The 22879-nt window shown below is 38.7% G+C and overlaps 1 protein-coding gene across 1 annotated transcript in view; it reads left to right on the top strand.

Annotated features, from left to right (window-relative positions):
- VWDE (von Willebrand factor D and EGF domains) overlaps window positions 1-8903 on the top strand; it is an 80386-nt gene extending 71483 nt beyond the window's left edge. Inside the window, 1 exon segment of the mRNA XM_060304951.1 lies at window positions 8648-8903. Coding sequence (XP_060160934.1) covers window positions 8648-8903 — 256 coding nt within the window.
- Window positions 8904-22879: the final 13976 nt, after the last annotated feature.

Raw genomic sequence — 22879 nt, 5'->3', positions numbered from 1 at the left:
ATGGTAATAGGAACATACGTATCGATAATTACCTTAAATATAAATGGATTATATGCTACAACCAAAAGACATAGACTGGCTGAATAGATACATAAACAAGAACCATATATATGCTGTCTACAAGAGACCCACTTCAGTCCTAGGGACACATACAGACTGAAAGTGAGGGGATGGAAAAAGATATTCCATGCAAATGGAAATCAAAAGAAAGCTGGAGTAGCAATTCTCATATCAGACAAAAGAGACTTTAAAATAAAGGCTATTACAAGAGACAAAGAAGGACACTACATAATGATCAAGGAATCAATCCAAGAAGAAGATATAAAAATTGTAAATATTTATGCACCCAACAGAGAAGCACCTCAATACATAAAACAAATGCTAACAGCCAAAAAAGGGGAAATCGACAGTAACACATTCATAGTAGGGGACTTTAACACCCCACTTTCACCAATGGACAGATCATCCAAAATGAAAATAAATAAGGAAACACAAGCTTTAAATGATACATTAAACAAGATGGACTTAATATTTATAGGACATTCCATCCAAAAACAACAGAATACACTTTCTTCTCAAGTGCTCATGGAACATTCTCCAGGATAGATCATATCTTGGGTCACAAATCAAGCCTTAGTAAATTTACGAAAGTTGAAATCGTATCAAGTATCTTTTCTGACCACAATGCTATGGGACTGGATATCAATTACAGGGAACGATCTGTAAAAAATACAAACACATGGAGGCTAAACAATACACTACTTAATAACCAAGAGATCACTGAAGAAATCGAACAGGAAATCAAAAAATATCTAGAAACAAATGACAATGAAAACACGATGACCCAAAACCTACGGGATGCAGCAAAAGCAGTCCAAACAGGGAAGTTTGTAGCAATACAAGCCTACCTTAAGAAACAAGAAACATCTCAAATAAAGAACCTAACCTTACACCAAAAGAAATAGAGGAAGAACAAAAACCCCAAAGTTAGCAGAAGGAAAGAAATCATAAAGAACAAATCAGAAATAAATGAAAAAGAAATGAAGGTAACAATAGCAAAGATCAATAAAACTAAAAGCTGGTTCTTTGAGAAGATAAACAAAATTGATAAACCATTAGCGAGACTCATCAAGAAAAAAAGGGAGAAGACTCAAATCAATAGAACTAGGAATGAAAAAGGACAAGAACAATTGATACAGCAGAAATACAAAGGGCCATGAGAGATTACTACAAGAAACTATATGCCAATAAAATGGACAACCTGGAAGAAATGGACAAGTTCTTAGAAATGCACAACCTTCCCAGAATGAACCAGGAAGAAGTAGAAAATATAAACAGACTAATCACAAGCACTGAAATTGAAACTGGGACTAAAAATCTTCCAACAAACAAAAGCCCAGGACCAGATGGCTTCACAGGCGAATTCTATCAAACATTTAGAGAAGAGCTAACACCTATCCTTCTCAAACTCCTCCAAAATATAGCAGAGGGAGTAACACTCCCAAAGTCATTCTACAAGGCGACCATCACCCTGAAACCAAAGCCAGACAAAGATGTCACAAATAGGGGCTTCCCTGGTGGTGCAGTGGTTGAGAGTCCGCCTGCTGATGCAGGGGACACGGGTTCATGCCCCGGTCCGGGAAATTCCCACATGCCGCGGAGCAGCGGGGCCCGTGAGCCATGGCCGCTGAGCCTGCGCGTCTGGAGCCTGTGCTCCGCAACGGGAGAGGCCACAACAGTGAGAGGCCCGCGTACCGAAAAACAAACAAACAAAAAAAGATGTCACAAATAAAAAAACTACAGGCCAATATCACTGATGAACATAGATGAAAAATCCTCAACAAAACACTGGCAAACAGAATCCAACAGCATGTTAAAGGATCATACACCATGATCAAGTGGGGTTTATCCCAGGAATGCAAGGATTCTTCAATATACACAAATCAATCAATGTGATACACCATATTAACAAACTGAAGAAGAAAAACCATATGATAATCTCAATAGATGCAGAAAAGCTTTCAATAAATTCAACACCCCTTTATGATAAAAACCCTCCAGAAAGTAGGCATAGAGGGACTTACCTAACACAATAAAAGCCATATATGACAAACCCACAGCCAACATCTTTCTCAATGGTAAAAAATTGAAACCGTTTCTACTAAGGTTTCTACTAAACCTCCTACTAAGGTCAGGAACAAGACAAGGTTGCCCACTCTCACCACTATTATTTAACATTGTTTTGGAAGTTTTAGCCACAGCAATCAGAGAAGAAAAAGAAATAAAAGGAATCCAAATCGGAAAAGAAGAAGTAAAGCTGTCACTGTTTGCAGATGACATGATACTATACATAGAGAATCCTAAAGATGCTACCAGAAAACTACTAGAGCTAATCAATGAATTTGGTAAAGTAGCAGGATACAAAATAAATGCACAGAAATCCTTGCATTCCTATACACTAATGATGACAAATCTGAAAGAGAAATTAAGGAAACACTCCCATTTACCATTGCAACAAAAAGAACAAAATACCTAGGAATAAACCTACCTACGGAGACAAAAGACCTGTATGCAGAAAACTGTAAGACACTGATGAATGATACAAGAGACAGAGAGATATATCATGTCCTTGGTTTGGAAGAAGCAACATTGTGAAAATGAATATACTACCCAAAGCAATCTACAGATTCAGTGCAATCCCTATCAAACTACCACTGGCATTTTTCACAGAACTAAACAAAAAATATCACAATTTGTATGGAAACACAAAAGACCCCAAATAGCCAAAGCAATCTTGAGAACAAAAAACAGAGCGGGAGGAATCAAGCTTCCCAACTTCAGACTATACTACAAGGCTACAGTAATCAAGACAGTATGGTCCCGGCACAAAAACAGAAATACAGATCAACAGAACAGGATAGAAAGCCCAGAGATAAACCCACGCACATATGGTCACCTTATCTTTAATAAAGGAGGCAAGAATATACAGTGGAGAAAAGACAGCCTCTTCAAGAAATGGTGCTGGGAAAACTGGACAGCTACATGTAAAAGAATGAAATTAGAACACTCCCTGACACCATACACAAAAATAACCTCAAAATGGATTAAAGACCTAAATGTAAGGCCAGACACCATCAAACTCTTAGAGGAAACCATAGGCAGAACACTCTATGACATAAATCACAGCAAGATCCTTTTTGACCCACCTCCTAGAGAAATGGAAATAAAAACAAAAATAAACAAATCTGACCTAATGAAACTCAAAAGTTTTTGCACAGCAAAGGAAACCATAAACAAGGTGAAAAGAGAATCCTCAGAATGGGAGAAAATATTTGCAGATCAAGCAACTGAAAAAGGATTAATTTCCAAAATTTACAAGCAGCTCATGCAGCTCAATATCAAAAAGCAAACAACCCAGTCCAAAAATAGGCAGAAGACTTAAATAGACATTTCTCCAAAGAAGATATACAGATTGCCCACAAACACATGAAAGAATGTTCCACAACATTAATCATTAGAGAAATACAAATCAAAACTACAATGAGATATCACCTCACACCAGTCAGAATGGCCATCATCATAAAATCTAGAAACAAATGCTCGAGAGGGTGTGGAGAAAAGGGAACACTCTTGCACTGTTGGTGGGAATGTAAATTGATACAGCCACTATGGAGGACAGTATGGAGGTTCCTTAAAAAACTAAAAATAGAACTACCATATGACCCAGCAATCCCACTACTGGGCGTGTACCCTGAGAAAACCATAATTCAAAAAGAGTCGTGTACCACAATGTTCTTTGCAGCTCTATTTACAATAGCAAGGAGACGGAAGCAACCTAAGTGTCTATCGACAGATGAATAGATAAAGAAGATGTGGCACATATATACAATGGAATATTACTCAGCCATAAAAAGAAACGAAATTGAGTTATCTGTAGTGAGGTGGATGGACCTAGAGACTGTCATACAGAGTGAAGTAAGTCAGAAAGAGAAAAACAAATACCGTATGCTAACACATATATATGGAATCTAAAAGAAAAGTGGTTCTGAAGAACCCAGGGGCAGGACAGGAATAAAGTTGCAGAACTAGAGAATGGACTTGAGGACATGGGGAGGGGGAAGGGTAAGCTGGGATGAAGTGAGAGAGTGGCAATGGAGAGTGGCAATATATACACTACCAAATGTAAAACAGATAGCTAGTGGGAAGCAGCCACATAGCACAGGGAGATCAGCTCGATGCTTTGTGACCACCTAGAAGGGTGGGGTAGGGAGGGTGGGAGGGAGATGCAAGAGGGAGGAGATATGGGGATATATGTATATGCATAGCTGATTCACTTTGTTATAAAGCAGAAACTAACAGACCATTGTAAAGCAATTATACTCCATGAAAGATGTTAATACTTATATATATTAAAGTTAGTGGGAAATAATAAGGAAACGAATGAAAAATGAATGATTTTTGCAGAGGTTTAAAATCTATAAAAAATATCCTGGGCTTCCCTGGTGGCGCAGTGGTTGAGAGTCCACCTGCCGATGCAGGGGACACGGGTTCATGTCCCGGTTCGGGAAGATCCCACATGCCACGGAGCGGCTGCGCCCGTGAGCCATGGCCGCTAAGCCTGCGCGTCAGGAGCCTGTGCTCCGCAACGGGAGAGGCCACAACAGTGAGAGGCCCACGTACCACAAACAAACAAACAAACAAAAATCCTAATGGACATTTTAGGACAATGGAACAGCAAAATATAGTATCTGAATTAATAACTTATCGAATAATTTTAACAGCACACTGACCAGAGGAGAAGACAAGTTCAGTGAATGTAGAGATAAAACGTAAGTAAAACCCAGGAAAAGTGTGGGGACCCTCTGTAAGACTGTGGACCTCAGAATTCTCTCCTTCTCACACTAGTTTAGGTCTGCACCCACAGTTCATCAAAGTGACATTTAAGTGTCCCTACCAGTCTCTAGCTACAGCAGCTCCTGCTCCTGTAAGCAGAAAATCTATTTTATCTATGATTCTTTATATTTGCTTATCTCTCCAGATTTTGCATGGTGGTTTGCCCGGTAACCTCAGTTCTCCAATAAGCCCAAGATAAGTCATTGATTTTCAGATTATTTTTCATGATTTTTCTTATGAGTGATGACTTCTAATTTCCTTGCATGTCAGAGTTGAAACTGGAAATCTGCATACATTTTTAAATAAACTTTTTATTTTAGAATATTAATATACATTTTTCAGAATTTATCTCTTAATCCAAAACCAAAATGTCCCTAATACCAAATAAGGAGACATTTTTCAGAATGTCCCTGTTTCTCTTTCTTTTTCTTTCTTTCTTTTCTTTCTTTTTTTTTTGACAGGTTCAGTCTCCTCCAAAGGAAATGCTATGTCTGTAACTGGTCCTTGCATGTGTCTCAACTGCAGTTTCATAGATGACAATCTTCTCAATAATGGCACTGGATCAATTGGACTACACATATTTATCTTTAAAAGAACCTGGACCTGTATTTTATACCACATACAAAATTACTCAGATATTGGTCATAGACTTATGTGAAAGCTAAACAACGAAGCCTCTACATAAATAAAAATAAAATACATCCATGCAGTAGCCATAAAAATACTGACATTTGTTAAAATTAATAACTGTTCAGTAAACTAAATTTTCAAGAGAATGAAGGTAAGATAAAACTGAGAGAAAATAACCTCAATACATATGTATCAACAAAACATACAAAGAATTCCTATTAAATGAGAAAAAGAACATTCAATTGTTAATGGGTAAGATTTAAACAAAACTTCCTAAAAGAGAATATCAAAATAGACAATAAATATATAAAAAGATCCTCAAAGTATTAGTTTTCAGAGGACTGCAAGATAAAACCACTCCATAACCACCAGAATAGCTAAAATGAAAAAGACCAAAAAAGGATGTGTGAGGGTGTGGAGCAAATAGAAGTTTTACTGTTATCACCAATTTGGGAAAATATTTGCCTTTTCCTACAAATGCCATACATAATTATAATCCTTGACCTACCAATTCCTGCACAGTAATAAAAAAAGACTTATTACTGATACACACAACATGTATGAATCTGACAAACTTAATGCTGAGTGAAATAAGCCAGACACAAAAGAGTACATGACGTATGAGCCTATTTACAGGAAGTTCAAAAAGAAACTAATATGGTGATAAAATCAGGATACTGGTATGTGTGTGGTGGGGATTACTGTCTGGGTAGGGACACGAGGGAATCTTCAGGGAGGTCTAGAATGTTTTATATCTTGATTAGGGTAGTGGTTACACGAGTGAATCAACACATACAATTTTATCAAGCTATATATTTAAGATCTGAGCACTTTAGTTTGTGTAAGTTATATCTCTATTTTTTAAAAAGACGTATTCTCCTCTCCCATCCAAATGAACTCAATATAAGGTTGAAATCTTTGCTCCTCACAGAATCAACCTTTTGTCCTGATGCAAGGACCAAACAGCAATGTTACCTTCAAAATATAAACATATTTTCCTTTAAAATTTAATTGTTAATATATTTTTCATAATAATAATAAGCTTCCTTTTGATTGTTCATGTTTTAAAAAACTGAATCAGCCTGCTGCCAAGTATATACAGAATCATCTAGTCCAATGTTTTTGTGAAATATTGAGTAGTGGGAATGTGAGACTAATCAAAGATCTAAAGCAAACATATTTTTAGGGTTGAATGGACGTTTCTGCTGCAAATTGTCTCCCAAGTAAAATGTCTAATTTGGGGGTCCCTTCATTGTCTAGTGACGATCCTTGAATTAAGAACAAAAGACTATACCTACCAGTTAACGCTTTATATATAGTTTTCCTTAGGTTTGCAGAATATTTGCTTAGTACTAGTCAGTCAATTCCAGTTAATCCATTTAGCAATAATGTAACAAACCAGGAATCTAGAGATATGGAACCGGGGAAAGTTTACACTAGTTTAACAGAAATATAATCTGTACGTAATATCAAGTATCTTTTGGGGCATTTGTATTAATGACGGATCAGCCATTTGGGAGTGATTATAGCAGAAAGCTCCTTGTATTAGGAATCTGGCATCAACACTATTTAATCATGGAGCACTGGCCGAAGCTCTGGGTCTCAACTTACTTCTACATATAAAATAAAGGGTTATTTCTAAAGTTCTTCCACTCTATTGCCTAAGAGAAAGTCCCACAATAACTTTTTCATATACTATATTATGACTTTCTCCATACTAGTCACTTACATATGTGAACTTACTAGAAATTTAATCATTTTTTGCACTTTATATATAGATCAGTGCTTTGCTAACTATGAGGAAAAGAGAGCCATTTTGATATATGTGGCAGTACTACTTTAAGAAAACGTCATGGTATGCATTAGATCTCCATTCTCTCTCCCCTTTTCATTATGTAGCATGAAAATATTCTATATCTTGATTAACGTAGAGATTGACTACACTATGCTCATCGCTGCATACTGTACCTGATTATAGAAATACTCATCTGAATCATCTGAAAATACTCATCTTATTCATCTGTAATGTTCTCTCAATCCTATATCAAAAATTGTACCCAGGCAAGTTGGGAGGGCCTTGTTATATAATCAGGTCCCGCCCACCCAAATATAAAAGATACAATAAACAAGACAACAAACTGTTAAATATTTTCTACCTTTGTAAAAACAAATATACAATATTTTTTTTAATGTGGTAAAGGAACAGTAAAATGCACAGCACAGTTTCAAAATTAATTTACTTTCTTGCCAAAAACACCGTGACGCAAGGGGGGGTTGCAACTCCGTGGGGACGTTGCATTCTAGGCAAGAGCTCCCCGAGACTTAACCTCCAGAGAAACAACCTAGGACAAGAGACATCCTTGACTACTAGTGTGAACCTCTCTCTGACCTGAAGCTTCTCTTCCAAAACACAACCAAAGGGCTTCCTTGGTGGTGCAGTGGTTGAGAGTCCGCCTGCCGATGCAGGGGACACGAGTTCGTGCCCTGGTCCGGGAAGATCCCACATGCCGCGGAGCGGCTGGGCCCGTGAGCCATGGCCGCTGAGCCTGCGCGTCCGGAGCCTGTGCTCCGCAACGGGAGAGGTCGCAACAGTGAGAGGCCCGCGTACCGCAAAAAAAAAAAAACCAAACACAACCAAAGTGTAACCAGGGATATTAGGGCCAGAGCAAAGAGCCTCGACATCAGGTCACATTTGCCTACAGGCAAAAGACCTAGATACCTTTATTTTTAGGAAAATTTGACATGTGACCATTATCCTCTCGCTAATATTTGGGCCAGGTATATTAAATTGTCTAGTGTCCTTTGTCTCCAAAAGGTAAGGCAAAAGGTGGTCACTAGGGATACAAAAAGTTAGAGCTGAGGCCTTGGGACCATCAAACATACCTAAAAGTAGCTGGGGAGAAGTCCTGCTTCTCCACCCCGGGTTATGACAACACCCATACTTAGCAGGAAGCAGTTACAGTAAACAACCTGTGCCCATCAGCGCCCCTCAAGAATGAGAAGCAGGACAAAAGGCAGAGGAGGGATCTGTCACCGGCGAAGTCCATTAACAATTCCCAGGAAATAAAAACAGAATGTGGGCAATAAAGTCAAGTCTAACCTTTTTTTTCTCCTTTGGGCTTAGTCCGGTTTCATTTGCTCACAGGGGTCCGCATGCAGAGTCCACACACCGAGCACTTCTGACCGGAGTTCCCAGGGTCGAACGCCTGCGCCTGACACCTCAGCTTGGCTGGCTGTGCGCAGAAGGGCCGCGCGCGACCCCACAGTTCAAGATGGCGGTGGTGGGCTGTGCGCAGACGCGCTGCACCGGCACTGCCGGCTGGAGCCCTGAGCAGTACGCTTGCGCCAACCCGCAAGAACTCCGCCCTCTCACCCGCTGACAAGACCCGTAGAAAGGAGCCCTGCCACGGCGTGTCAGGGAGAGCATGTACTGGGAAAGTAGGAGGTCGTACCTCTCCATTCTTTGATCAAAGAATAAAGATTTCCTTTGATTCTGAACAAAAAAAAAAAGAAGGGAGGGAGGGAGAGAGGGAAGGAAGAAAAAGAAAAGAAAAAGAAGTAAGATTTCTCTTTATGCCACCTGGTCCATGCCTGGAATTCTCTGCCCACTTGATGACCCCCAAGCCCTACCTCCAGGGCTCTTCTTTAAAAGTCTTGCAAGAAACCTGAGGCTGAGGCAAGGTTGTTTTTTTTCTTTTGGCTGCACCCCACCGATCGAACCTGTGCCCTCTGCAGTGGAAGCACTGAGTCTTAACCACTGGACTGTGAGACGAGGTTTTAATGGAGACTTTTCAGAATTTTCTTTGCTCTACAACTGAATGTGATGATGGCAGGTCCAGCTGTTTCCAGCTGTCCCCACTCCACCATCCATTCCTCCTCCCTGTCTCTTCCCACCCCAATATCACTCCACACTTGAGGGGTCTGCAATGCCCACAGGCACCCTCACAGCCAGGATCCATAGACATCTCTGCTAACAGCATTTCTTTACCCTTAGGGTCTAGGGAGGAAGACACCCACTGCAAGCAGACCAACAGGAAAGAGAGACTCCAGGAAAGAGCTCCCACGGGGATGAAGAGTGGGCTCAGCGCTTGTAGAACAGACGATCCAGAGTCCCAGTTACCATGGTGTGGTCTAGAAGGTGGAACACAGTCTCTGGGTGGCCACATGCCCTTGATCCTGTCGGAGTGACGTGGAAAATGGCACTGCTGAAGCCATTTTGGGGTAGAGGCCCCTATTGTCCAAGTCCACTCCCAATACTACTGGAGTGACAAAATTTAGTATGTTCAACAGGGTGTAAGGATGTAAAAATATTAACTGTGTACAAAATGTCAATGCTGTAAACAAAAAGCAGAACAATGGCAAGAATACTCAGTGAGTGGAAAATAATCCTACGACTGATGCTTATAGGCCATCACATCTGGTCCTAGGCAGAACATAAAGCATGTGGGTTTTGTATTAATGTCCTCCTACCTCTCCATGTCCCTTCTGCCCTCTCTCAGGACGAAGAACCTGTTCAAAACCTGGTACAGTGTTGTCCCACTCAGAATTACTCTCATCAAAGAGGTAACATTATTTTTACTTTCCTTCTCATCCCTGGAAACTCCCTTGGTCTTGAGGAAAATGATGTCAGCTAGGTGAAAGGGGAAAAGCAAGGACAATAAGAGCACTCTTTAGCAGAATCCTCTCAGAGGATTTTTTATAGATGAAACTCACTGGAAGAAATGAATCTTTCATTGGTGGAGATTGTGGTATTACACGCAAGTTTGTTGAAGACATTGTTTTGTCCGACGCACTCTATCTTTAGCTACCCCAGTTGAAATTAGGGACAATATCACAATCACAATGGTGCATTTTGGAAAATATGATGAAAATATACAGGGTTCTGAAGATATTTTTTTAACCTAGGAACATTAAAAGTATTATCACATTGCATAAATAATGCTGGTGATGGAGGGGAAGATGGAAAGGCAGAATGGAAGATGTATGAAAATATACAATTTCTATTAAGAGATAAATTAAACAGAGTGAACATCATTATAATTTCTTCATAGTGAAAAAAACAACTAAAATCTTAGCTGTCTCCTTCCTAAGAAAAAAATAGCAAGTGTTTTTTCAAACTCTTTTCAGACATTTAAATCTTAAGGGTCTCTTCCAGATTTTCATTTTTCTACTTTACAACCTAGGAATGGCTTTTTAGAGGTGCTATTAAGGACTCCATTCTTTTTCACTAATATGAGATTATAATTATTTCATTGGAAATCACCACTATATATTATTTTATACTTATTTCTTCCATAATTTTGTTCATGTATTAGTCTCATACAATACCTACCTTACAGGCTATTATAAGATAAGAAATTGCCAAGAGAGATTTAATGTAGAAATAACAATGGTATATGGTGTCCCTACTTATTCATTTATGCTTACATAACTTTGGAGGTGCTCAAGGGTTCCACAAATATTGAGTCATTAAAGCTTAGTACTCCTGTGAGGTGCACTTGGCTATTATCATTATAGTTTATTATTATTCAGGCAAATCAAGTTTCCCCTGGAGTGCTGAAGGCTCCTGCAGAAAACGTAGACTTTTTAGTGTTCTGTCTGAGAGTTCACATTACAGGTTTATAAAATTAGCTCATTTTTCCTAGGATTGTCTCTTGTGAGTTACTGGCCATTATCCACTTCAGGCAGCATAGCAGAAATAGGGCTCAACCAGCTTTCATTTATTTATTTTTAAAAATATTTACTTATTTAGGCTGTGCCAGATCTTTGTTGCCACACGCGGGATCTTTAGTTGAGGCATGCATGCAGGATCTAGTTCCCCGACCAGGCCCCCTGCATTGGGAGCACGGAGTCTTACCCACTGGACCACGAGGAAAGTCCGGCACCCAGCTTTTAAAGTCTTCTAGGTGAAGGCCATTTTGCTTCCTTCCAGAGATAGGGAAAAGAGGCAAAATAGTTGCGGGATGGAAAGTTATCAGTGGGTGGTTTGCTTTCCAACACCACCAAACAATGCTCCAATTCTCCGTGAACACGTACTGAGAATCCTACAGATTTAACTGAATTCTGACTCTACCTGGAGATAGTGTCACCCATGCTGTGCAGCCCAGGCCGCAGACCTGTTTTTAACCTTGTAGCCTAATCGTGTTTTATCAACAGGATGCTACAAAGGCCCATGAAAAAACCAAACTGAACTGGCTAGATCCAAGATAGTGGGCCAAGTAGGCTAAAGGTCATCACTTTCCTTGCCTTGATTTATCTCTGTGTCTCCATGCCAACCTCTGAGAGCTGAAGGACATGCCCTGATTCATCTCTGTGTTTGTTTCAGCTGTACCTGTGTTTGGCAGAGATGCTTTGCAGTTATACTTTGAGAGATACATGCTTTCAGAGATATCTAGTGGTAAACCGCCCTGAACCGCTCTGATTTGACCACAGGAATACCCTGTGCAGAGGAAACCTGGAGCCTGGAAGACTGCAAATGCCCCAGATGCCCCCCAGATGCCCCTGTGTTCCTGGTGAATTTAAGCTTCTTGCTTCGTTGCAAAAGAATTCAGAGATGAATTGATAGGTAAGAAGTGGATTTATTTAGAGAGAAACACACTCCACAGACAGAGCGTGGGCCATCTCGGAAGGCAAGAGGCTTCAAAATATGGCGTGGTTAGTTTATATGGGCCGGGTAATTTCACAGGCTAATGAGTGAGAAGATTATTCCAATTATTTTGGGGAAGGGGCGGGGATTTCCAGGAACTGGGCCACCGCCCACTTTTTGACCTTTTATGGTTGGCCTCAGAACTGTCATGGCGCTCCGTGGGTGTGTTATTTAGCATATGCTCATGTTTTACAATGAGTATATAATAAGGCTCAAGGTCTACTGGAGGTCGAATCTTCCACCATCTTGGATCCAGATGGTTATAACCAGTCTTTCTCATGTACTATGGCTATATCTTTCTTTTAAAGGTTGTGCCCTGCTCCCTTCCTTCCTGTTTCACCTGGAAATCTCCACCCTTTTCCTAGAGCCCTGATGACCTGTCTGCCTCTTACCCCTTAAAAGTCCCCCACTTTCGTCCCTTCAGGGAGGAGGTGCTTTTAGAGCATGAGCTTCCCTTCTCCATTCTCTGGTCATTGAATAAAAGCCTGTTTTGCTTGCATCAAACTCAGTGTTGTTATTGGAAGCGTGAACCTGAGCAGAATAGAACTCCCTCACTGAGCCAGGAAGGCTTCGGTTCAGCTAGGACTCCAAGAGAGGGACTGTCTAATTCAGTAACAACAGAATCAGATCCAACAGGTTAAGGGCTCAGTCCCATAAGACTGCCCCTACTTTAGACACCAACTGAAGTCCAGCTTGTCATCTGTACTTCTGACTCACTGGCTAAAAACTGGGATTCTCATGACCTCTTCCTTGAATTCAGTAATTTGCTAAAATGGCTCACAGAGCTCAGGGAAACATTTACTTATGTTTACCAGCTTATTATAGAGGATGTTATAAAGGATACAGATGAACAGCCTGATAAATCCATTCACTGCGTAAGGTTCAAAGGGTCCTGAGTGCAGGAGCTCTGGCCTGTGGAACTGAGGTTCGCCACCCTCCCAGCACGTGGATGCATTCACCAACCTGGAAGCTCTTCCAAACCTGTCTTTTGGGGGTTTTATGGAGGCTTTATTACATAGACATTATTTATTAGATGACTGGCCACTGGTGATTGAACTCAATCTCTAGCCCCACTCCCCTCCCTAAAGGTCTCAAGGGTGGGGTTGAAAATTCCAACCCTCTAATCGCATAGTTGATTAGAGGCAACTGGCCCCCATCCTTACGGGCTTTTCAAAAATCACGTCATTAACATAAATTCTGGTGTGAGTGAAAGGGGCTTGTTATGAATAACAAAAGGCAGTTTTATTACTCATCACTTAGGAGATGTCAAGGGTTTTATGACCTCTGTGTCAATTATGCAATGAAGACCAAATATATCTTTCTTATTATAAATCACGGTATCACAATGGGTGACAAGGAAATTATTGGTACATTTGCTAACATTTATTGAAAAATATACCATGGACCTCAATTATGCTATATTCATTCTAGAGACAAGGAAACTGAGGCTTTGGAAGGTTATATACTTTGCAAAAGCACAGCTCCTTAAGGGGCAGAGCCAGTTCTAGACCTCTGGTCTTCTGACGGCTAGCCCAATACTCTAACTTCCATCCCTGAATTTCCCAAAGTGTGATACGTTTGTTAACAGTGTCACAGGACTTAATTTTTCTCTATACATAAATATATTTAAATTTAGTGATTATATAATTTTAAAACAATATGATTTCCCAATCAAACTGTGATATTATGGAAATTATTGCTTAGGAGAAGGCCTGAGTAGTTAGACTCTGTGGCTGGGGTCAGTGGTGTCAACGAAAAATTAATCACTCGCTCTAAGAAAGAAGTGGAAAATTTTATCGCGGCCAAATTGAGGATTATAACTCAGGGATAGCATCTCAGAAAGCTCCGAGAAGCTTCTACCCATTAGAAGTCAAGGCACAGTTATATAAGTTTTTTGAGACAGAGGGCTGTACCTTAAATGATGTATTATTGACAGTTTCACAATCCTGATTTGATCTAAGCAGCATTGTGGCCCCTTGTAAGATTAAGAAGGAATGTTATCTTTTAAGGAGTCCTCTTTGCTGGTGCCAGGAGAATGTTGCTCTTTATGGTTGCACTGGCATTTCTGCTGATGGGAGGTTTGGTTGGTGCATAATGCAGATACACAGTGCAAAGCAGGAGAGAGGAAGCCAAAGGGCAGAGAAAATTTTTTATGTTTAAAGTTTTCTTGTCTTGCCATAAAATATGAATTTTACTTCCACAGTGGGAATGATGACAATTGTGAAAGTGGTACATCAATGCCTAAAGTTCAAGAGACCTACTGTGTACCATTTCATAGGCTTTGTTTAAAATGGGAGCTATATGGGCTTCCCTGGTGGCACAGTGGTTGGGAGTCTGCCTGCCAGTGCGGGAGACGCAGGTTCGGGCCTCGGTCTGGGAGGATCCCACGTGCCGCGGAGCTGCTGGGCCCGTGGGCCATGGCGTCCAGAGCCTGTGCTCCGCAGCGGGAGAGGCCACGGCAGTGAGAGGCCCGCGTACCGCAAAATTAATAATAATAAAAAAATAAAGTGGGAGCTATAGTGTAAAGGAGGGTACAGTTAGAATAAAAGGATGAAGAGGAGGGTGGTAACTCTAGTTTTTTTTTCTTTGCTTATTTCCTGTTTTAAAAATATTATTTGTATAACTTACCATTTACCTTTTCCAGTGAAATTATATTAATGCCAAAAGTGGAATGGGAAATGATGAGAAGTGGCATTGTTTTGAAGATGATCTCCCTCTGGCAGGTTCTTTAACTGTGAGTCCCAATATATCTTTTTTTTAATTGACTTGTTTATTTATTTATTTATTTTTGGCTGCATTTGGTCTTCGTTGCTGCCCGTGGGCTTTCACTAGTTGCGGTGAGCGGGGGGCTAATCTTTGTTGTGGTGCGCAGGCTTCTCATTGCGGTGGCTTCTCTTGTTGTGGAGCACAGGATCTAGGCGCACAGGCTTCAGTAGTTGTGGCACACGGGCTCAGTAGTTGTGGGTCATGGGCTCTAGAGCGCAGGCTTCAGTAGTTGTGACACATAGGCTTAGTTGCTCTGTGGAACATGGGATCTTCCCGGACCAGGGCTTAAACCCATGTCTACTGCATTGGATTCTTAACCACTGCACCACCAGGGAAGCCTGAGCCCCAATATTTCTTACTCCAGGTTTTGGTGTTCACTTCTTGGGAAACCTTTACAGAAGGTCTGCAGCATGACGGGCCTGGGTTTGGGGATTCACAAATGAACTCCCAAGGGACATTCCTAACCCAGCACCATGTTGAATGACCTTTGTTTCTATTATTCCATCTCTAAAGTTCTTCCTTTCTTTATGTAGATACAAGTTTTTGACCTATATCTTCTCTTTGAAGAAATTATTTTAACATTACTTGCAAGGCAGGTCCTATCAGCAACAAATTCCCTCAATGTTTGTTGAGAAATCTTGTTCATCACCTTCAGTGTTGGTTTCTAATTCATTGTTACTTCATAGTCTGAAAGAGCTGCTAGAGCTCCTGTCATTTAGTCTGGGTTCAAGGCAACAGAAAAGAGGATGAGAGAGAAGAGCATGCCCTTTTCCTTCAAAAACTAACCATGAGTCCCATATACAGTGCTTCCACTTACATATTATTGGCCTAGATTTAGTCATATGCCACATCTAGCCACAAGGCAGGCTGGTAAAGGTAGTCTTTTACTTGTTGGCAAGGGACCCACCTAAAACTCAGAGCTCTAAAAAGAAGAGAATGGATATTCTGAGGCAACAAGTTGTCACCAACAGAGGAAGGAGTAACATTATCTTTATAAGGAACTTTGCCACTAGAATCATGAGTCCCAATAGACAGATGACTAATGCATAAAGAAGCCATTCATACAAAGGGCAACTGACTTATTAGTCCTTCAGCTGCTTTGTACTTTGAGCACACATAAATCCAAACACTATAATCACCTCTATCGTGTCAGCACAATTCACCTACATTACATTGTATATAATTCATAAATGACATATTTGTTTCAACAAGCTTACTCCATGTAGATTGGCTAAACAATATCAACTTAATTTCCATAATCTTAAATTGTGTAGAAAGATACTTGCTCCATGAAATTCACTAATATGGGAAACAAAACATTAAACTGTCTTCATTTAGAAAATAGATTTTATAATAGGTATGTTTTATGTCCTATATTGCACTTAATAAAATAAAACTGATTGTAGAACCTAAGTGACATATTAAATATCTCTATGCAAAATTAACATAGACTGTATAGTACATTTGAATTTGCTCTCAAAATAATCACTAGCAATTATAAAGTTAAGTTTTAGTAATAATGTTGTTCCACTGAGACTAAAAAATATGTATGGTTGAAATGACATCTTTTTAATTTATTATTATTATTTTTTAAGCACTTCAGATATCTTTCTCTGGAACAATTCTGACTCCTACTGTGTGAGTATATTTCTTGTTTTAATTATATAATTGATGCTATTTAATTACAAAAAAAAAAGAACTATAAATAGTGTTGAGGAGGAAGAAATTTTCCTCTACCTATGCAGGTTCTTCTGGCTGGTCTAAGAATTCAATTGACATGAGACAGATTAACAGGAGAAAATCAAACAAAGTTTAATAACATGTATAGATAGGAGAGACCTAAAAAACTGAGTAACTCCCCAAATGGCCAAAGCCTTCACCTTAAATACCATCCTCAACGAAAGATAAAAAAGGAAGTTGAGGGTAGGGAAAGTCAGCTATGGGAGATTATCAGGAAAAGCACAGTAAACAGGGTAAGGCTTTTTTGCAGATTTAAGTCATTGCCTTCTCCTGGGACAAGAGTTTCTAGAAGTTTGGTGATCTTCCTCTTCCAGGCACAGAGAGGGAGACACCCTTACAAATGGAGATTTCCCTTACAAATGTAAACAAATGCTTCTTTAAAAAGGGCAATTCCTACTTGGTTTTCAGAGCCCCTCCCATGTCTGCTGGTTCTCAGAAAATGACCAGCTTGAAACAATTAATATTCCAAAGAGACATTTTAGGGTGGTAAAATTCTGCTCCCCTACAGGATCTAGAGCAGGTCTTCACTGCGTTAAGGGATGGCAGGATTCTACACTTCTAAGAGACTGCTTGCAACAGAACAACCAACTGCTTAGGAACTGAACATAAAGTGAGAAGTAAACTTTCATTGTGAAAAACTGATATACTGGGATTATTTGATATAGCAGTTAGCCTACTATAACTAATTTGGCTATACCCATAAACATAATCCTATTTTTTCTACCCCCTAAATACTGCTTTATGGTGATTCTTTAACGTCTAAATCAGGGGTCAGACAAGTTTTTCTTAAAAGGCCAAAGAGTAAATATTTTAGGATTTGTAGTCCAAATGGTCCTTGTTGCATAACAACTCAACTCTGCTGTTGCGTGAAAGACAATTCATAAAGAAATGGGCAAGGCTGTGTTCTTAAAAAGCTTTATTTACAAAAACAGGCAGCCAGGCCATGGATCAGAGTTTTCTGACCCCTGGTCTAGATCATTCATCTCTCACATTGTTGTTTTTTTTGCGATACGCGGGCCTCTCACTGTTGTGGCCTCTCCTGTTGCAGAGCACAGGCTCCCGACGCGCAGGCTCAGCGGCCATGGCTCACGGGCGCAGCAGCTCCACGGCATGTGGGATCTTCCCGGACCGGGGCACGAACCCGTGTCCCCTGCATTGGCAGGCGGACTCTCAACCACTGCACCACCAGGGAAGCCCTCACATTGTTTATTTTAGTGAACAATGTGAGGCACGAATTTAACCTTTTTTCCCCAAATGAATAATAAATCACTCTGACACCATTTATTAAATAGTATGTCTTTACCTACCAGTTTTAAAGGTAAAGGACTTTGAGGTAAAGGACTTTTATGAATCTGTATTCAGTTCCTAAAACCTATTTTTCTACTTCTGGGTCAATAATAGGCTGTTTTGATTTCTATAGTTTTAAAGTATGATCTAATATATGATCTAATAGCTTATATGGCAAACACACTTTCTGCTTATTTTTCAAAATTTTCTTGTCTAGTCTTGCCCATTTATTATTCCATCTGAGTTTTAGAGTTAGCTTGTCAAGTTCCATGACAATTTTTGTCAGGATTTTGATTAGGATAACACAGATTAATATATTTGTTATTTGTCCTAGTTAGAGTTCCAATTAATTCTGGATACAGCCAACTGGCCTGGCTAAACATCTGCAGCTCAACTGGAATCCTATGAGAGTGAAGTGTCCAAAAACTTAAATAGGTAGTTTGTAAATCAAGTCAAAGTGGCACCCTGCTGTTGGGATTTGGTCTACAGTTCTAGATAAACTAAATAAAAATGCTTACCGCTCAGAGCAAGTGTCCGTGAATACTGTATTTCTACAACTGGAAAGTGAAAAGAGGATTTGAACAAAGCTACCAGCATTTAAAGTCATGTTGTTTCAAAAAGAATGTTTTAAGTGACTCATTCTATATATTTATTTTGAACTCCTTGTAAATCAGTATGTGTCTACACACAGAATTGATATATAAGATGGTGGTCCTCAGAAATCATTTTTACCTTCACATTACTTACAACTAAGATTATATATGTATTATTTACATAATAGCTACATCTCTGCCTTTAATAAATCATAAAATGATAAAAGCAGACCTAAGCTGAAACCCAGAGTTGACTTAAGGGAAAATATTAATAATACTATAGTCTATTCTAATGAAAGTTTGGGAAATATGCCACATGCTTCCTGTCAGAGCTAATAGGATTAACAAAAAAAATTATTTTGTTCATCATTTCCTTCAACTACAGGGCTTCCCAACATTTTCCCTCCATAGCATTCATAGAAAATGTTTGTTCAGTCCATTAGGACAAACTAACAAGAATGCTCACAGCTTGAGAAGGCAAGCAGCCCCAGGTCACCTGCTGCTAGAAGGCTGGCACACCTGTAACCAATCTGCAGTACACTAATTGGAAAGCTATGCTTAGACTCCCATGGTCTTCCTTAGGTATCCCATTCTCCCAGTCCCCCAAAATGCTATAGTTGTACTCCAACTCTATTCTCCACCACAGTACTGAATTGAACACTGAAGAACAGAGGAGGATGAAGTGTCCAAGAGATAAAGGTGGGAACCACTTTATTCATAGCCACTAAACTGTCTGTTTTTGAAGTTGGAACTGTATTACTTTCATCTTTTTTATCCCCTTTAGTACCAAATGCAGTGCCTTATACATAGTTGTTGCTCAAAGTTTACTGGATTGAAACTTTCAGTACCCACCACTACATCATATTTAGTCTTGCAATTCTAAGTATCATACTTATGTCTTTAGATATACTTTTAAATATATGATAAAAATATTTTCCATAATAAAGGAGACTATCATACTGTTAACACAATACATGTGCCTTTGATAAATCTTAAAATGATAAAAGCAGACCTATGTTAAAATCCAGAGTAACAGCCATCAAAAGCAATGCACTGCTTTCCTGACATTAGTAAGTTATTTTTTGGTTGAAAGTTCAAGTCAAAATTAAAACACCAGTTGATCTAAGCTTCAGTTTTCTTAATTGTAAAATGAAAAATAGCAATAATAGTATGACATCATAAGTCTGTAAAGATTTCATAAAATAATGCATAAAGAATGCTCATTAAGTGCTTGAAAGAAATAGCTCTTAACATTTTAGCTATTACTTTGATGATTGACTTTACTCCATTAAACACGTTGGCTCCTGAGATAACTTTTCAGTCTGTTATATGACACATATTTCTTAATAAATATTCAATAAATACAAACATTACAGAGTACCACTAATTAAAGAAAAAGTCTGTAAATGCATGGCTTTGTGTGTGAGCTGCACAATTTTCCCCTAATGTAAATAAATAGCACGATGTACTTTTTCCATTATTTTTCCTTCCATAAGAACCATAAGCTTTCTGTTTAAAATTCAAACAGTATCAAAATACAGACTATTCAAATGAATCACTGTGGTCTTCCATACAATCTTTTTCATACATTAAGCTGTCAGTTTGACATACAGTAGAAGAATGCATAGAGCATGAGCTGACTTTTTAATACAACAGCAATGTTTTGGCCTCCTCTCTTTGAATCAAGTCACAGATGCCACTCTTGAAATTACTAATGGTATAGCAATGATGAAACACACACTGTATATCTAAACAACACTTTCATACTAACTATTACAAATGAAAGACCCTGGAAATATTAAAACTTTTTTTAGATTCTATAAAAATCTATGTTATTTCAAGATTTTCTTTCATTGGCAAATATTTGAGTTCTAAGTAATTTGAGTGGTAGGTGAATGAGTACTGCAGCAGTTAATAAAATAGACAAGAATCCCTGTTCTCATTATAGGGATACAGACAATAAACAAATAAATCAGTAAATATGTATAGTATTTCACATAGTGACAGGTGCTATGGGAAAAATAAAAGGCATGGAAAAAAGAATGGGAATTCCATGGTTCAGGGGTGTTGAAAGCACTCTTATCTTTTTTAAACCAGGCAAAGGCTTATAAAAGAGTCAGCTAGTATTTTAGGAAGGAAAAGATATCGGTTGAAGAAGGTAATGCTTTTAAAGTTACGTGTGATAAACAACATGAATATTCAAAACGTAATTTTAGAAAATTCCATATTGCTTAACTCAAAAAGCACAAAATTTATCCATAAGGACAAAATTAAAATTAATATATAAACAAGTAAGGGTGTAACTTTAAAATATTACAATTTATATGTGAACAAATAACTTCTGGGATAAAAGACTTTATCCCAAATATAATATGAAAGTTTACATTTGAGTAAACACTCCCTATAAAAAAAATCTGACTTTAACCTCATTCTTAACTTTACATAGGTTTTTACAGATACCATTTGTTTTTATTCTAAACAGTAGAAATAGTTATTTACAAATTATCAATAAGACAAAACAGTTTTACTTGGAAAGTGTACCCTTTAAACTTTAAGAACTAAATATCTGGGGCTTCCCTGATGGCGCAGTGGTTACAAGTCCGCCTGCCAATGCAGGGGACGCGGGTTCGAGCCCTTGTGGGGGAGGATCCCACATGCCGCGGAACAACTAGGTCCGTGTGCCACAACTACCAAGCCTGCGCTCTGGAGCCTGCGAGCAACAACTACTGAGCCTGCGTGCCACAACTACTGAAGCCTGCATGCCTAGAGCCCGTGCTACGCAACAAGAGAAGCCACCGCAATGAGAAGCCCACACACTGCAACAAAGAGTAGTCCCTCACTCGCCACAACTAGAGAAAGCTTGCGTGCAGCAATGAACACCCAATGCAGCCAAAAATAAATTTAAAAAAAATAAAGTATAGAATCTAAAAAAAAAAGAACTAAATATCTGAAGCAGATTTGGAATTAGAATTCTTCATAGTTCTAGTCTCCTTGAGGGCATTTTTTTCAAAAATGTTATTATCAATATATTCTATTAGAATCTGGAATTCATGAAATGAAAATGTTTGTTCATTACAAAATCACTTTAAGATGATACACGTTGCCCAAAGTCTCAAACTTTTTTTTAAGTTCCCTTTGAAGACTAACAATCTGAAATATATGTAAGAATGGAAAATAACTAATTAGAAAATAGGAATTAATTTGTTTTTCCCTTTATGGTCATTTTCAAAGCTATTTATAAAATATAAACATAAAATATAAATTTAAGCTTATATTTGCCCAGTTATAAAATATGTTTCAGTCATAAACCAAAGCAGTTTTGTTAAACTGAACTAAGTTATCATTAAAGAAGTGACTATATCACACTCTAGACCAATGGCTTCAGGGGCTATTGGGGAAGATGAGTAGTGAAGGACTCCGAATCTTCTCCCAATGAAATCTAAGTGGCTACATTTTGTCACACATTGGGGTTCTATGTAAGACATTGTATAAAAAATAGGTTTTACAACTTAAAAAGAAATTCTGAAAGCCACTGATCAAAGGAACAGAAATCTATCAGGAAAAAACCCTCATGAATTTGCTAATGATTCTTCTTTCTTTCTTGAGAAACTGGCAAGGTAAAGCACATGCATATAATAAATCTTTTTTTCACCCGTATCATTCTAACAAGATATTTTTTATCACATTTCATCTAACTTCAGATCATTCTACTTGATAAAAGATTTTTAAAACCTTAATGAAAATACTAACTCTAAGCGAGCAAAATGTATTTGAATAACTAATGATTAAAACAAAAGTTTAAAACAAGTTTTAAGTTCAGTTCAAAACAAAAAGCTAAAGTTCAAAAACAAAATCAAAAATCTTCTTTGTGATTAGGCAATTCTTTTCAAAGTACACATGTGGAAATGTCACCAAATGTTTCAGTAAGTTTTGAGGAAGAGAAGGAGAGCGGGGAAGGACACTTGAGCTGGGTGTTGGAAAATAAGTAAGATTGGGAGACTAAAGAAATGGTTACATAATTTTCTAGGAAGAAAGGAGCAGAATGACCAAAGTGTGCATAAAAGAAAGAACTATTTCCAAGGAATGGCAAACATCTCAATTTGCCTGGGACATAAATGAGGGGCAAAGATAGGAAATAAGATTGTGAATTTAGGTTGTGGCCAGATAACAAAAGATTCCTAATACCACAGTAAGGACTTGGGCTTTTTTCCATAAAAAATTAGGGGGTAGTAGCAACAGACATTTCAACTGTGAGACAGATTCCAGAGATACTAGAGAGGTAGAATAGATAGAATTAGGCAACAAATTGGAAGCTAAGTAGATG

Source organism: Globicephala melas, chromosome 9 (genome assembly GCF_963455315.2).
Source record: "Globicephala melas chromosome 9, mGloMel1.2, whole genome shotgun sequence".
Lineage (NCBI taxonomy): Eukaryota > Metazoa > Chordata > Mammalia > Artiodactyla > Delphinidae > Globicephala > Globicephala melas.
The sequence above is the reverse complement of the archived record's forward strand: the minus strand, read 5'-3'. Positions and strand labels throughout refer to the sequence as shown.